Here is an 18,679-nt window from a genome sequence, read left to right as displayed (position 1 = left end):
AATGCGCGTATCTCGCACATAATAATAAATTGTGTGTGTTTGATTCGAAAAAAAAATGTTCTTAACAAGTTTTTATTTGAAGATAATAAGAAAAACAAATAAACGTTCAACGTGTTTTTTTCCAAATCGAATACATTTAAATATGTTTGCTAATTTTCTCAATAACGAGTACTCCAGGCGAACACTGCTGATTAGAATAGAAACTCACTCAAAGTGCGAGCCTGAGAATCTCATTTACTCAAAACAGTTGCTACAGTGACTGATTCAACAACGTATGTACATAAATACGTACATAAATATTTATAGCCTCTCACCCGCATTCTACATACGACTTTTTATGTATGTACATTAGGGTGGGTCAATTTGTATGTGAGACTTTTTCGGCTATGCGCGTTTAGCACGTAAGGATTCTACGTGTAATTCTAAGAAAATTTGTCGAAGAAATCATGGAACTAAAATCAATTTGTAGTTTGCCAAATTGCGAAAATTTGTTTCTTAGCATTTTGCTGCAGTGTCGTAAAAAGTGCTTCAATATTTTATAAAAACATGCTATAAAGGAATCTTTTGGTATCAGAAACCCATATCTGCATTTATAATTTTCTTAAAACTTCCACCAGAGGGCGCGACAGTGAAAAGTTTCACATTTTCTTCCAAACTTATTTTCCCTATTTGGCAAACTAAAAATTGATTTACTTAGAATTACAATAGTATAAAAATTGACCAGCCCTAATGTACATACACATGTTTGTAGATGTGTACATACACATGTTTGTAGATAAATATGTATATTTGTATGTCAAACAGCGTCCCATAGAATTATTTAGCTTTTGCGCACTTTTCCCACCGATGTCTGTGCGCCACTGTACATCGACAGATTTCTGTGCAATTTTGTCCAGTACGCAGAGTACAGCTGAACAGACCACGACGACGACAACCAAAGAGCCAAAAAGCCAAAGAGTGTCTGAATCAAAAGATAAATATAACACACTAAAGTTGGACAATCAATTGATAAAAGAAAGTTAAAACAAATTAAATATTAAATCTTCTTCCCTAAATATTTTTTCAACCTAAAGTGTAAGTGCAATTTATAAACACAAAGCTAAATAAATACTATGTAGGTATATATGGCAACCGAATGTTGAATGCAAATTACAAATGTATGGATATGAAAAAGTGCAAATGCAAATTTTAAGTGTGTATACGCATATCTACACTGATTGTGAGTGATGGAATGCTAGTTGGTCCTGAGCAAATGCGCCAGCAGCATCCAAAAAAATGTTGTTTACAAACAAAAAATTATAACGGGCTGGCTTATAGTACTTATGGCATTTATGTTAGATGAAATAATGTTTGTGTAGTGAAAAATTCAACTTAAGAATGAAATATTTAAAAGTAAAAATTTACTTATTATTATTATTTATTTTTGCAACTTGAAAATTATTGAAATGTATACCAGGAAAATATGTATTTGTTAAATATGAATGTGTGAGTCTAAATATGTTTATGTATGTATATGTATATGTACATATGAGTCAAGTACCATAGCCCAAAATGGGTCATATTACGCGCCATCTAACTTACTTCCTTGCAGTCTCTTTATATTCGTACATACATACATAAATCTCTATGTGGATATGTATAATAAAAATGTGTGCATGTATGCACTTCCGCTTTACTTTGCCTTGTTTTGAGTTGTTGTGACTCATACTGCTCATACCAGCACAGCGCATAGCATCCTTTTAGGCGTACAGCCTGATCTTAGTCATTATTATGTTTGCTAATTGAAGCCGTCGTCGTCAAGTGTATTTGTGTAAATTGTACCTCACGGTTAAACGAACTGTTTCAAGTCGAGTATAGAACTAGTCTTATTTGTTGTAGTACTAGCCTACACTTCATAAGCAATAATAATGTTGAACTGTGGATTTTTTATTTTTTTTTGTTAAGTAGGGGAAAGTACCGAAAGCCGGAGTGCGTGACTTTAATATGATAAACCGAACCTACTTCCTCCAAAAATCACTCCTACGAAACTACCGATTAAATTTTTTTTTTTTTACAGGAGTGATATGAGCAAATCTCACGAGTTGTTTATATTTTACGACAAGAGCGTGTTTCTGGTCGAAAATGGTGGCACACTTTTCTTAGACAATGCATTGTCTTCAGTTTTCCACGAAGAACAAGATTCCATCGCGAAATTGTATTTAAATGAAAACTTAAAAAAGATATACCAAATAAAGTAATAAATATCAACTCATGCTCATATAACCGTAGGTGTGTATGTAACGTATACGCCCCGTAGTACCATCCGCAATCAGCCAACACGTTTACCCGCACGCATTAAATTAAAAGTCAAATTATTCAAAAATAATTAAATATTGGCATGGAATATTTGCTTACAGTATTATTGACGAATGTAGTATATATTAATTTCTTCATGTACATATATAACAATTTTTGAATGGATTTCGAGTGTGCTAATAAAAATTGTAAAAATGATTTGTTTTTTTTTGTTTCGCAAATCATCGTCATCTTGTAATTAGTTTTTTTTTTTTTTCATTTGGCGGTACACTGGTTGTAGTTTCATAGGTTTTCTACCGAAATCCGCAATAAAATTTACATATTTGCTACACGATTTTTGACACCTTGCTACTTACATACATACATATATGAGCAAATCTCACGAGTTGTATTTTTAGTGTCACTCACTTCTCTCGCCAGAAAAAAAAACGCTAAAGCATTCTTCTTGCATTTATTTCAATAAATGGAGTTGCAGAAATAAGTACAATAAAAAATAAATCAATTATTTCAACAATTTTAGCCATAAAACGTTTATTAAGGCGAAAAAGTACCGAAATTACTATTTTTTTCATTTTCACTCGAAAAAATCATAATTCGATATTTTTATCGACTTTGTAATCGAGTTTGTTATCGACTTTGTTAATCGATTTTTTAAAGACTTTGTTATCGATATTTTTATCGATTTTGTTATCGATATTTGTATCGGTTTTGCTATCGATATTTTTATCGATTTTGTTATCGATTTTTCTATCAATATTATTATCGATTTTGATATTGATATTTTCATCCATTTTGCTATCGATATTATTTTCACTTTTGTTATCGATAATTTTTTCTTAGTGTGTGCTTTCGTTTGACCTGGATATGCTCTTCACCATACCAAATAATTCTGGGAAGTCTTCAAATAGAATGCTCATGTTAGAGGCAATGAAAGTTGACATCATATACAACATACATGTGAGGTTAAAGAGTGTGCCACCAATTAAAAAAATTGACAGCATGCAGAATATCTTTCGCAGCTATTTTGTAATTTTTGATATTGGAAAATTTTTTAATTTTAAAAGTTTGAGTTAAAAGTTTAATGGCCTTATTCATAAAAAATAAAGTAGGTTTAAAGATCTTTATAAATTGACGTTTTCATACATTTTTCAATTTATAAACCTTTTATAAGGCTACTTTATTTTTTATGAATAATGCCATAAGTTTAAATATTGGCATGGAATATTTTTTTTACGGTATTATTGACGACTACATTAAACGGTGAAAATGTTTGTGAAACTGGTGTGCGAAACAAAAATTTCAATTGTTCAATTTTTATTATTGTTATATACGGGCATACGAGCACGAGTTGTTACTATTAATTTTTTTGTATGTATGTATATGTTTTTTAAGTTTTCATTTAAATACAATTTCACGATGGAATCTTGTTTCTCATGCAAAACTGAAGATGATGCATTGTCTAAGATAAGTGTGCCACCATTTTCGACCAAAAACTCGTTATTGTTGGAAAATATAAAAAACTCGTGTGGTTTGCTCATACACGGCTTTCTACCGTTATTGAACCCTATTTCCAGTCGGATTAACGCCACTCTAGGTAGTTTGCTCCTATTGACTGTTTTTAATCCGCCTGTATAGAAAATCTCTGCTAAAATCAGTTTGTACCTGTGACCTATTATTCGTTGGTTTAATAAATTTTTCGGCGATCAGGAGCTTACATCATTGTAAGAGTAGAATTATTCCATCACTCTTTTCCCTTGCGGAAAGCTTTGTGCCGAGTAGCGCCTGTTTGTCTGTTTTACAATTCCGCTTGAGCTCACATTAAATGTTTAAGATCGAAATGTCTCAGCTACAATCCGCACTTCAACTCCAATAAAATTTCTCTTGCAGCTTATTTTTACGAACGAATATCAAATTTGCTAGTTTTTCTCCAACAATGAACGCTCGCTCATCTTCATTTAATGGCTGGGTACCTATAAATCTGCGTACATGCGCACTTTAGCCAACGCGCACTCGTTCGCGTTTGTTTTCCTTCGTCTATTTGTAAACGGTGTGGGTATGATGTCATTACTACCAGCAATGTACGCGAAGGAAAAACGCCCAACAGTTGTTTTTAGGCACTGACCACCCTTATTCCATCCACTATTGCACTTGACTGGCAGTTTAGATAGCCTGACTGATTGGGGTGTTTGCATGAGGCGCATAATTTATGGTAGCAGCGAAAGTGTTTTCGAAGCGCTATTAAATTGGCAACAATGTTTCGCTTGATCATTTTTCTTTAGTGTTTAACTTCACTTATATACATACTACATATTTTTTCAGTCAGTGTTCTTTGCTGTAGCAACTACTTTAGCACGTTCAACAACTTCCTTGTTTCTATGGTGTTCTTAGTTGCACGGATTGAAATTTTTTCATAGTTGGGGGATAGTGGTTTTACAGGTTCTTGAACTATTAGAGTGTGCTGAGATTTTGCTTTTTTATGCTTTTCTGTCTAAAACACTTTGTTGACTTTTCACCTATGTATATATGTGCATATGTACATGCAAACGCCCATACATAATTTGAAATAGGTATTTATGTGGACATGTACACATGTGGATTTACATGGCACCCCTTAACATCTGCTCTATTCAATCACATATTGCCCCACTTGCGCTGGGCTTATGCTATTAGGGTTACAATTATAATTACGAAAATCGTTTTACAGCATACATATGTGAGGTATGTATGTATTATTGTATTATGCAAATACATATGCACGTGTTCAATCTATGAACAAAAAAAAACAATTTTTGTGGTCCATGCTGACCCAGTTTCTTCAATTGCAGTATTTGTGTGACGCTGGTCAAATACGTATGTACTTATATTTAAAATACCTAAAATATCACATCACACAGTCATATTTGATGAAAGAGGTTAATTTGAAAAATAATTATTATTAAATTCACTTAGAAGTGAGCACTATTCGATTTTCTAAATTTATATTTAAAATTTCTTAATAAAATACTACGGAATTGGCTGAAAAATTAATTAATAAAAAAATCGTCTTCAGAAAAAATGTCAAAATTATTTGGGTACCATATCGCGTCTCGGATCCAATCGCGGTCGGTTTCAATATTTAGTATAACTAGGAGAGCCATTTACCGCCGAGATTCGACCGTTTTTCTAGTTTTAAGACTCTTGGAGAGGGTCGTTTAACTTATGTATAAAAGGTAAAAAAATACTTACCGGAAAATCTTCGGCTTTGGAACTAAAACGCGATTTCAATTTAATGTCTTTGGAGGACTTTGGCAGGTCTTGAAATTTACCCAATACATTACAGTTTTGTTGTTAAATTTAGATAACTTGACGCATATCGATATCAATGTGTTTTACAAAGTTGGATTTCAAAACACAATGCGAAAACAACTCAAATTAAATAGGTTCCAACAACAACTATACATAAATACGGAAATTTTTAAACGACGATTTTGGCCGTAACATGAAACCATAACAACTCTCCTTATCTACAGAAAAAATACCTGTCCAATGGTGTTCTTGGTTCGGAAATCGGTTCGGTACAATCGCTAAACGAAGGCGGACAAAATTTATGTTAGCGTATAGTTTAAAATATAATTATCTTAAAACGGACATAAATTTTTTATGGGTGAAACATGGTGAAATGACTTCACTTTTTTCTTTAAACTGTTTTAGTAAGAAATTCATTTGAATATCTCATTAAATACTAATCAGTTGAACATATAAAAAAATTTTAAAATTATAAAGAACTCACCTGTAGAACATAAACCCATTTTTAAAAAATTAAAATCGATCGCTCCTATGCTTTTTGGAGTTCTTTTAAAACAGGAATGAAACCGAATTAAAGTACTGAACCGGTTTCGGTTTTGCAAAGTGTTTCCGTTTCTCGGTTTTGGTTTCGTTCTTCAAATTTAGTTACGGTTTCGGTTTAGGTTTCGCTTTCGGTTTCGAAATTAAAGTATGATAACAAGTTTGACAAAAAATATTGTTTATTAAATAAATATGTACCTTCCCAAGTTTTCAAAAATTTTTTGCGGCATAAAACATTGTGGCCTATCAGCTTGAAAACAATTTTCCTTTCAAGACGATAGGAAACTTTTCGTTCAATTTCAACAGCTAATCGTATAATACGTTTTTGAATATACTGGCAATATAATAACCTAAAAGCCAATTATCACGACACCAGCAAGCTGGCACTATCAAGTGATTTTACTATAAAGCTAGAAGCGCAGCTGGTACAATCACACCACAAGGGCATATACGATCAATCGGCTGGCAGCAACACTTGATGGCGCCAGCATGCTGGTATCATGTATGGGCCCTTTAAGTGTCCGGCTATAATCAACTCTACAAAAAAGAAAAAAAATTAAAGCAATTTTTTGAACGTGTAAACGCAAAGTATGGCTTGTTTTGTTTTACATGACCGTTACACGATCAAGAACTTGCAGCACACTCATACTTTTTTTATAACACACTCGCACTTTTACAACGTGACCATCGACTTGATATCAACTTATCCTTTCAAGTTGTATGGCATCTTGATAGACAAGTCTAGCCGCCAATCAAATTTAGTCTGTTCCAGTACTGCAGAATTTAGGCAGATTTTGTGTCAGATAAATGTGTGTATGGGAACGAAGCGAAAATTTTAAGTTGGCTCCTTGATGACGGCATCTTGAAACGAAAATTGCTATCAAGTTGCGTGCAGCCTACGTCACAGCTATCGATTGAAATTGAATGCAAATTATTTATCGTGTAACGGCATAAGTATGCTACTGAAGAAAAAGAAGCACGTGGTTTCCAGATTCTGCAGCTGATTTTTATAGCTTTCTCAAAACAGATTGGAACCGCTTCATGTGCTTGAAACGGTTTCGGTTTCGTTATTTTTCAGGTCAATAAAGGGTAACGGTTTCGGTTTCATTCCTTGCTTTTAAACCTGAGCATTACATTTTTACTTCTCAGGTGTATATACAGTTCAGGATTGCTCGTTACTCGTCTCCCATGGAAGTATACGTATAAGTATAATTTTCAGTTACTTATACATTTAGAAAAATTTCGTTAAAAAAATTGCGATTCATCCAGTTTATTCGCCATATCTTTATCAAATAAGCTGACTTATGTATTTATGAAGTTTTTTTGTTCTGAATGACGTTTGTCATCTTCTAATCAAATTTTATTCTCATCTAAGAAACGATCTCTCGATCTCGATCGCCTCGATGCGAATTTCGATGAGTTATATGTAGAGCATTTTTCTTCATATCTTTTTGTGTAGCTTTAGTAATATCATGCAACTTAAATTTTGGATTAAGAAAGCTTTATAGGTAAAGATTTTTATAAAGTTTATCAAACTTTAACCAACCTTCACAATCTTGTGAAAAAAATAAAGAAAACAAGTAATTTTTAAGCAAAAAACAAAACCGACTTCAATTCCCATATACAAATTTTTGAGCGCCGTTAATTTTTTCATGTTCGAATGATCGGATCTAAACCAAATTAGTATGGGACCATCTCAGAGGTAACACCTTATGCGGAACCATACATACAAAAAAAAACATATTCCCACGAATTGATAACCTGCTCCTTGTTTTTTAAGTCATAAATAGTCCAGTTTTGTTGTAGTGTAATATGTACCACCAGAAATATTATCCATTTTTAAAAATTCACACAAAATTACACACCTCTACAATTAGAAATCTCTTTAAAAATTAAAAAAAAATATATAAAAATTTTTTAATTTCAACTAGATTATAAATTTATTTCTGAACACTCTTACGACCGCCAGTAGATTGTAGAATATAAAAAACTTTTGTGGGAATGCATTTTGTCCAGCTACCTTGTTTTGTAAGACACACTGTGCGTTGTTTTTTTTTTGATTTTGTTTAATAATATGTTTTAGAAGTGTGGAAATTATCTTTATACTTTCTCGATTTCTTATTGTGTTGATATTTTATTTAACGCGATTCTGTTATCAGAAAATCTATTGTACAATTCCAACTAAAAATACGCCGGTTAATACCACAGACGTCAAATTATGAAATTATGCCATAAAAGTAAATAATCATACCATATTTGAAATCTCAATGTGTTTGAAAACCTATTGAAAATATTACACAAAAGTTTTGCTAGAATTTAATTAACCGCTTACGGTATAAACCTATTGCTCATTTTAAGAACGCCAAAAGAATTATTTGAGCTTTATGTAATTATGTTGTAGGTATGTACATTGGGGTGGTCCAAAAATGCATGTGTAAAAGTAAAGTCGGAATTTTAATGCTCTCACCCCCTAGGATTGTTCAATATTGAAAACAATATACCGCTATTTTTTATTTTGAAATCAAAAAATATTTAGAGGTCGTTAAAAGCGCTCAAAGTTTCCCATGTATTTTATATGGGGAAAACCACTTTTCATAGAAATGGTATAGAATTCTTGAAAGCAATATAATTCGATCGGAAAACCTTGTTTCTCTTCAGGAGATTCCTAATATTTAATATTACCCAATTATTTATTTAAAAAACTTTCCATAGCAACTATATTTTATAGATCCGCCCAAATCCCCAGAAAATGCAATGGGGAGGATAAATAAAGAATCTTTATTATTAAAAATTGGTTAAATAAACAATTGGATATTGTTATTGGAAGTCTCCTGAAGAGAACCAGAGTTTTCCGAACGAAAAATATTGATTTTCAAGAATTCGATATCATTTCTACGAAAAGTTGTTTTTTCCTCCATATAAAATACATAAGAAACTTTGAGCGCTTTGAGCGTTCTCCAAATATTTTTCGATTTCAAAATAAAAAAGGGGCATATAGAACCATCCTAGGGGGTGAGCGCATTAATATTCCGACTTTACTTGTTTTGGACCACCCTAATGTACATTCATACATACATACAGAACTTGTGGTTTGCGCGGCTGTGTATACTTCCCCTGATCGAAATATAAACCGCTTATTTTTTTAATGAAAGCAACTTCCAAAAACTAAACAAAATTACTAGTCATTAATTATACATATTTCCAAATTTATTTCGACATGTCATACGGAAATGTACATATGTATGTACGTACAGTTTTTATATATTTGTGGACACACGCCATGCGTTAATTATTCATAAATATATATATACATACATATGTACGTATGTATATAGAGTTGTATAAAAATGTATACATAAATTTACATTAACTTAATTGTTACCAGCATTCAAATTCTGAATCAGCAGTTGCGATTATTTTTTGTTAAACTAAACTTATATACATACATATGTATGTATAGCTGTCTAATGCCTGGATTATGCATATTTTCTGACTCTTCTACACTTAGTTGCTGTTTCATTTTGCCTTTACTTTACCTCGCTAAAGTATATTCCATTACTTACCTTCATTAATCATCAAACAATTTTGAAGATTTTGGGGCAATTTTTATGCTCATTATGGTGCTTACCTCAGCCATCTTTATTTAATTTACTCTCTATAGACCTTTATGAAACCATATACGATGCAGTTAAATCGATAAACTAGAGAGGTATGTATGTTGAAATCTGGTCACTAGAAGTAGAGATGAGCGCAGCTTATCGGGACCTGCGGGAGCCCTGATACTGATTTTAAAACGGCCGGGATGGGCGTTATCGCGAAGGTCTTGAAAAATGAGCGGGCGGGACGGGGTAAAAAATCCTATCCTGACACTTCCGATAAAACTCGCAACTTTCAAATTTTCATAAAATCTTTCTGGCTTTTCCATATACATACATACATACATATGTATGTATGTGAAATTTATATGAAATGACCCACCAAACAATTTGTGTTGCTGGCAATAAGAAAACGTGTCGCCCTCGGAAACAAATTTATTGCCGGTAATATTGCCATCGAATCGATTTCCTATTAGCGGTCGCTCTAAAACGTCCGCCGAAGGCAACTCGCCTGGGTGAGTCGTTTTCTTATTACCTGAATGAGTCCTTTTCTTATCGCTTTAGGCGATATTTGGAATAATTTTATTCTTCTTAATACTTCATTTATTTTTTTGTATACCAAATTGCAACTTACAATCGGAATTAATTCATTTTCTCGCTGTGAGACTTCCATTTTTTCAATCTTGTCCATGGCCATAATTTAGATGCTTTTGGCCAATACTATTGACGCCATATTCATAAGTTTCGGAATTTTTGAGAACTTTTTTATTCAAAATTGATATGAAGGAAGTGATGTTGCCGATTTGTCACCACAGCCATAAAACGGTGAGTCGCCAATTTGTTGCCATAGACGATAGTTGCCTATTTCTCATGTTTTGCATGGTGGGGAATTTAAGTGAAATTGACTGCTAGAAAAAATACCTCATTTAAAATTAATTTGAAAGCCATGTGAATTTTACTTAGAGATACATAGATATTAGACACACGCGTGGCCACGTCACCCGCGGTACAATTCTGAAAAACGGGATGGGCGGGGTCGGGACTTTAATGTCGGCATATGCGGGATCGGTATTTAATGTTTACTGCCGCGCCCCCATCTCTAGTCTGAAGTAAATAAATACCTCTAATGACGCTGGATTGTTAAGGGCAAACTTCGGCATATGACCGCAGATCATACACTAGGTTTATACGGCAGTAGTTACGCTCATTTTCACCTCACGCCAGATGGTGCTAGAGACCTTTCTGGACATTCCACATATCAACATATACCTTACGTTAAAAGTTCCGCAGCTCAGGACGTCTATCAGGCTGCGAATAACTTGCAAGGGTGAGGACACCATCTTCGACAGAGTGGGTGTTGAGTACAGTAGCTGTGATTATCAGGTCAAAGAAACTGAGTCCGGCCGAAGCTTCGATATCCATTTTCTCGACAGAAGTGACTGAGAGTTCAATATTGATGTTGTCTCAAAAATGGACATAGGCACATGATCTGGCATCTTCTCAAGAATAGATCGCGAGATTACTAAGCTCCATCTAAACTTGCCTTGGTTGTTGACAGTCAAGCTGCCATCAAAGTCTTAGGGTTGGCAACGACTAATTCGATATACGGTGGGGTATGCCGAAGATGCTTACAAGCTCTTTTCTAATGGGTTCTGGAACGTAAAGGTACTCCGGAAATTGAGGAAGCGAACGAGTGTGCTAGAAAGTTATCTGAGATAGGATTAGATCTGATGGAATAGTCTGCACACCTGAGCTTGCTAAGGCCCTCAAAGCCAAACGTTAGGCTTCTCAAAGGAATAGTAGTGGGACACTAGACCATTTACCACAAGGCAGCCTGATCCGGAGCCCGTGTTAAGATTTATGCAGAAGCTGGGGTGATGAAGAGGAGATAGAACCCGTCCGACACCTCCTTGTTGAGTGCCCTGCAATCCGCAGAAAACGCGTCGAATTTCTGGGGGACCAATCTTTCGAGAGCCTAGACAGCTTAAGCAACACTGAACTGAAGGGTTTGCTAGAAATTGAAGATTTTCATCATCGATTAAGTATCTCTAGTATACCTATAGTACTTTGTTTAATATTTTTGTAGAATATTTTACTCTTCTATTTTCTCAACTAAATTTCTTCAAAGAATCGATAATATTTTTCTTAAGGAGAGCTAGTCCCTTAATACAATGCGACAGACACCGACGCTCCAGCTCAGAAAGTATTCAACGCGGAACCCGCTGGTGGTAAGTGGAAAAGGACTTCGCATTTCCAATTGACGTCAGTTAGCACAAAAGAGAAACGGCTGGCATGCTTTGCTGAGCGCGACCAAAATCGCTTAGGCCGTTACAATGTCAAATAAGAAGAAGAGAGTAGGAGTACATACATGGAAAACTTCAGAGGCCCTGCGGCACCTTTGTGTAAATATTAACCGATTTCAAAATAAAAAATACGGGCTTCTGTCATTCTGCATCTAAAATTAAATTTTGAAAAAAAAAAATGCGAAAAATAAAATTTCAGGGATTTGCAGAACTTGCCTGTATGTATTTTTTCATATTTCCGCGCTCAGGCGAATAAATAGCAGAAATATTTATGTAGTTAGATAATATTTACGAAATACATAAGTAAGTAAGAAGCACTATAAAAAGTGCATTGCGTGGAATTTTATCTGTTCACTTCAAATAAAGCAAAACATACATACATACATACCTGCCAGCGAGAAACACACCCAGCGCCATGCCATGCTTTCATCAGATCAGTACGCCCGCATAGCGTCCATGTACCTACTTGCATACATATTTATGCATTTAGAATGTGTATATTTATTCTATATACTACAACAATGTATGTATACTGAAAAGCAAGATGACATAATTTTAAATAGTTTTCACTGTTCCATATCATTGCATGATTTCGTAAGCTTTCATTTTTCTCGTTCCAACTTACAAAAAAAAAAAAAAAACACAGAAAAAATGCACAGTTCTGCCGCCGAAGCGATGAAAAGTGAAACCCCTATGTAAATACACTGTAACCCATGAAACATCTACATCCATACAAGTGCGTTACAATTTCAGTTTTGCAATGGCAGTAATAATATTTAGTATGCACTCTCGTTTCAGCCACATCTACTACAATTGATGTCAGCCATATTGACGGCATGTGGTTGCACTGAGTTGGGTGGGTTGTGGGTGGATGGGTGAGCGCTTTTCTCACTCGCGTTCGCTTGTTCTATGTTCGCTATTGACATTTCTTTCTTTTATTTACAATTTATTTTTATGACTTTTGGGTGTGGCTTCTTTGTTTACAATTGAATGATGCCACTTTGTGAATGTGTGTTTATGTACACACATATGTACAAATGCAGATGTGTATACGGAAATTGCTATAGAGCAGATAAAAAAAAAATCGTGTGTTTTAAGGCCGTTGCGACCTTGACCTACCCATAAGATGAACTGTAAACAATAGTTGAAGGTGCTACACAGGAAGAGATGCCGTGTAGAGGTGCGATTGGCTATTTCTCTACATACAATAATAAGATGTTCGACTGCAATGAAGTCTCGCTTTGCCTGTACTATGAAAGGATTCCATTTTCTGGTTTATAAAATACTCACATTTTCTTCAAGATATTTTCTATAAATGTAAGGTTGAAATTAAAAAAAAAAAACAAGTTTTTTAGTAGCGATTAGTGTCCACTTTTTTCTAATGACCAAGCATTCAAATAATTTTAAGGTAAAATGTTTATCAATGAAACGTTTTCATATCTTATTAAAATATTATTCGTTAAATTTAATACACCTTAGTGCAAACCTCTTACCTAAGTATATTCCAAAACAGACATATATATAGACAATGATGCAAACAACTGACACGTTTTTATAAAAATATTGTCCAATTTTCAAACAAAAGCCATATATGTAAATCAACATTTCAAACCGCCTAATTCAGTATCGAATCGAATATCCTAGAGTATTTCCTTAACAGCAAACTATCTACGACATGTAATGAAAAATGATTACAAATCCGTTGAATTGCAGTAGCAAAGTATTATAATTTATTTCAACTAAAATGATTACCAAAATCAATGAATTCCAATGCGAGTTAAAGTAAACATAAACAACAGAAAGATACATATGTACATACTAAGTATGTATGTATGTATATCTGAATGACTTGAACAAAACTCCGTTTAAAAACATATGAACATAAATACTAAATACACAAGTATGCCCGATGCTGTATCCCGCGTTCTGTTCAAGCGGCTGCGCATTAAACTGAACGACTGCAAATACAAAACGAATTTTGGCAGCCGCTTATGATAATGACTTTTTTTTTTCTCTCGAAGAGGGGAATGTTAACTTAATCAGCTCGAAATTAATTGCCTTCAGTTGCTTTGTTGAATGTAAGAATGAGATTACGACTGTTTTGTATTGACGTTCAATTTTACAGACGACTGAGAATTAATAAATTTAAGAAGGGTTTGTGTGAAGCTACATATGTAGTAGAGGTTTACGCCGACAGGCTTTGCGGCGGCGGCGTGGTCAACGTCAAAAAGATTCGGCGGCGGCGGCGACGCCGGCGCGTCTGGAAACGCCGGCGCTACTTCTCATAAGGTAGATTTCAAAGAGCCATGAGGCTACTCATCTTATCATTTCAACTCGTCAGCGTTAGGCATTCGCCATGCCAATTATTCTATTATTATAATTCTATTTACTTCATTATTGAATTAGTTTTAAATTTAAATATTGTTACTTCCTACTTGAATTAAAATGCTGAGTGTCTGGCGCTGATTGATGGGCGAACAGAAGAAGGTCTGAGGTATATACATACATACACACACGGATCTCTATATTCTCTACAGATCCGTATGTACTATTTAAATTTAAAGAAAAAAAAAATTGTTTAAAGTTTAGTTATTGGGGTAATTTATGCCGCTCTCAATAAATTTTTGCAATAGTCTTATCAACTCGAACCAGAATGGGACTTTTTGACCCACTGTTAAAAAAAATGGCTTATAGATGGTTAAAACTTCCACTAAAATATGAAGCGCCAAATTTTTCTAAGGAGAACCGAATGTAATGAAAAATAATACTAATGTTTACCATAAAGAGGGAACTTTAACCCTGTGTAGAAAACATAGCGATGCGAGGGAGCAAAACCTTCCTGGGGTTTGACCACCACTAAGGAATGCTAACGTAATTTTCACACAGCCACCTAGTACTTGCATACGTATGTGGGACCCCAGAATAAAATAACTTACGAATGTAAATATTAGCAAAAAAGTGTTTGTTTAAAATATTAAAAAAAATACATAGAAAAATCAACTTGTCTTTGATTTATCTTCAATAATTGAGGAGTTAGATGCAAAGAGGCCGCTTCTATTAAAACTGCTTTCTGAGATGTTGGAGCTAAAGTTTTTGATGTGTTATAAGTTTCTAGTTGTTGTAGTAGGTGTATAAAAAAGTAGTATTTTTGTAGTATAGAAAAGAATTGTCTACTGCGGAAAAAAATCGTTAGATTACCAGTATTCGACCCTAATTTAACTGTAATAAACGCTGCCGTCAAAAAATATGTTACCTATGTTTTTTCTAAGTTATGCTATTTTGGAAAAAATAAAGGAGATCATACTCTTGTCCAGTGGCCCAAATTATGCAAAAAGAACTAATTTAAAAATGTAATTTTCATTTCGTAAAATTGTGTTTTTATACAAGTAATATTTAGTTCCTTCAAACGATGTATTCAATGTACATACATCATGAAAATTTTGTACAAAATTCCTTAGGCGCCGAACGCCGCCGCCGCCGCCGCTGCGCCGATATTTTCGTAACTCGGCGGCGGCGCGTGAGGAATGACAAAAAACGGCGGCGGCGGCGGCGTGGCTCGGCGGCGTATACCTCTAATATGTAGTATGTTTACAAATTGCAAAGTAAAAAAGAGAAAGGGCGAGTGAACGCCTTAATGTGACAGTCTTCTACAGTTTTATTACACTTCCGAATAACGAATGGATTTTTGTGAGAATATTTTAAATGCCAGGAAAAAAATTTCTTGTAAGAAAAAATTTACCGAAATTCTTCATTGATTTTCTTATGATTTATGAAAAAAAAAATAAAAATATTTCCAGGCCTTTCGAACAACAGCAAAATTAACAGATCTTAGGGCCGTTTTCTCAAGTAGCTTTTCAAATTTATCTGCTTTCTAAAGAAAACCTACACCTTTTCCAACAGTATTTCAGAAAAACACAAATGTATTTCAGAAAAGGCCAAATGAATTTCAGAAGAGGCCAAATCAATTTCAGAAAAACTCAAATGTATTTTAGTAGAGGGCAAATGTATTTCAGAAACGCTCAAACGTATTTCAGAAAAAGCCAAATGAAATTCAGAAAAACACGATTGTATTTCAGTTCCAATGATTTTCAGAAAAACGCAAATGTATTGTACATTTGCCCTTTCTGAAATATATTTGAGGTTTTCATAAATACATTTCAGTTCTTCTGAAATGCATTTGGCCTTTTCTGAAATACATTTGTGTTTTTGAACTTGATGTGTAGATGTGTAGATTGAACTTGATGTTGTCAGACAAACGGAGGGATCTAGAGGTTTCCGCCGACTCCGAACGGCAAATGGCTTAAATAAGATTCCTCATGACGAAAATACACTCGGAGGTTTGCCATTAGAATTTTGCTCGAACCAGGATAATGCAAAGTTTTGAAATTCGGAGACCAGGGTAGCTCACTCGACCTATCTTATGTGATTTGCGTGTTAACAAAAACTCACCACGGCATGACCGCGACGTTGTCGTCCCTTCCTCTCTCTCTCTCAAAACCGCAAGTTTGATATGTTTCTACGCACTTCTACTATATAGTACGCTGAGTACAGTTTCGTGGATAATCGCGCTCTTTGTCTTTCCGTGAACATCAACGCACCAGGCAGAGACACCTTTCCCGTTAACGGTCTGAACATTCCAGGTGGATGCCCTCAAACCGTAGTCCTTTACATTTATCAAAGTGTCATCAATAGAAAAGGGTCTCATCCGAGGCTTAACTTTTTTATTTCATTGAAATTTGCTCTTACGTCACGGGTGACAAGCCTAGCGCACAACTCATTTCTGGGGGTCTGCCTTCTTACATTAGCTCTCTTCTTAACGGTTATTTGGTTGCTATCCAGAGCTTACTTGGTGTGAAAATCGGAGGTCGTGAGATGTTTGAACCGATGCAAAGAATCGTGAATGTCAATCAAAAACCTTACCCAAATGCGTGAAATTCTGCACCCGAAACCATCCTCTCTCAGTCCTCAGGTCCATTAAGAATAAAATGTCGCTCAGAGGCTTACCAATAGGGAGCTATACATATCCCCTTCATCATTGCCTTTCGGTAGCACTGTACTCTCAGAAAAGCTGGCTATGCACCCTACAGGTTCCGTTGAACCACGTGTTTTGCGATTTAGTTGCCATCAATACCCACAAATTAAGACTTACCTATTCTACAGCATATAGGTATGAAGGTGCAGAGAGGTCATAATATTATTACATTGATTTTTGTGTGTTATGTGTATGTATAATGACATTTATAAAAAATATTAAATATTAAATAAACAAAAGAAATATAGCAAAAACTGCTCAACATAAGGCGTTTCTATTATTGCCACCATTGCAAATTACAAATACAGAAAATCCCGGATTCGTGGCAAATAATCCCGGGATTTTCGGGCTTTAAAAAGGCCGGGATCACGGGATCCCGGGATTAACATCCCTAATACATATGTACACAAAAAATGTACGAGTTTGAAAAACAAATAATAATATTTTAATATTTCAAGAAAGCACTGCAATGCAATTATGAACTAAATATGACGCATATTATCAGATAAGAGCAAGCGAAAGCAACGAAACAAAGCTAAGCGCAAGCGAAAAATGCTAATACATATTAAAACCAAAAAAAAACTGCAATGACTGAAATACAAAACAAAAAAAATATAACGAAACCCGACTTTCATTATACAGTAGAAATTATTGTTATTCCAGTTCAATTATTAAATTCATACGAATCAGTGTATTGGCAGATAGGGGTTGGGAATTTTAATACATCAACTTGATTTTTCGGAATGCGCGTTTAAAGTTGTCTGCTATCGATTTTGTGGTCAATGCATCAAAGTGACGGGACGATAATAATAAACAAACATATGTATGTACTTATGTATGTACGTTCATACGCTCGATTTTCTATGGTTTAAAATTAGATTATAATTAGCAAGCAACGATTGCGTGTGTTTTTGGAGAGGATATTCCCGCATACAAAAGTTAAAGGACATACATAGAAATTATTACATTAACCACAGGGTCATCTCCTTTTATCCGAAATGCTTGCATCTATAGTGGCACGCAGGTGAGAAAAAATAAATGAAGTACATCGAGTAGGAAAAAAAATCAAATACACACAGAAGCAATTTCATTGAACATGAAATTCAAGCCAGTCACCTATTTTTTAACAAAAAATGCAATTGCTTTTTTTTTATAGCCCCCAAGTTTTATTCACCAATTTTAATTTTTCCTCCTTGCCTCTTTCTTTCCAGATCCACTATGTCAGCGGAAGCAACAAATGGTGGTAGTTCATCACCCGCCCCCGCAGAGCCACCAGTTGCCGAGATCGCACAATTGGCTTTGGAAGATGAACCAAAAGTCAGTTTTCAAGATCAATTCAAAGCCTTCTCCAAATTTGGTGATACAAAATCAGATGGCAAATTGATTACATTATCGCAGAGTGATAAGTGGATGAAGCAAGCTAAAGTGATCGACAAGAAGATCACCACCACTGATACGGGCATACATTTTAAGAAATTCAAAGCGATGAAAATCTCTTATACAGATTATAATAAATTCCTTGATGAATTGGCGAAGGCGAAAAAAGTTGAATTAAGCGATATAAAAAAGAAAATGGCCGGTTGCGGAGCACCTGGTGTTGTGCAAGTATCGGTGAGTGACCTTAACAA

The 18,679-nt window shown here is 34.6% G+C and overlaps 1 protein-coding gene across 4 annotated transcripts in view; it reads left to right on the top strand.

Annotated features, from left to right (window-relative positions):
* Window positions 1-902: 902 nt before the first annotated feature.
* Window positions 903-18,679, top strand: part of LOC118747325 (tubulin polymerization-promoting protein homolog) — a 30,719-nt gene continuing 12,942 nt past the window's right edge. The window contains exons 1-2 of one of the 4 annotated variants that reach the window (XM_036481361.1): window positions 903-1,074; window positions 18,263-18,662. In XM_036481361.1, coding sequence (XP_036337254.1) covers window positions 18,270-18,662 — 393 coding nt within the window. In that variant the 5' untranslated portion in view covers window positions 903-1,074; window positions 18,263-18,269. Of the gene's footprint in view, window positions 1,075-17,888; window positions 18,076-18,262; window positions 18,663-18,679 lie in introns of those variants that run through there. The other 3 variants (XM_036481362.1, XM_036481363.1, XM_036481360.1) reach the window with 3 other exon arrangements.

Source organism: Rhagoletis pomonella, unplaced genomic scaffold (assembly GCF_013731165.1).
Source record: "Rhagoletis pomonella isolate Grant_MI unplaced genomic scaffold, Rhpom_1.0 Rhpom_scaffold_00011, whole genome shotgun sequence".
NCBI lineage: Eukaryota > Metazoa > Arthropoda > Insecta > Diptera > Tephritidae > Rhagoletis > Rhagoletis pomonella.
Note: the sequence above shows the minus strand (reverse complement) of the source record. Positions and strands in the feature narration are given on the sequence as shown.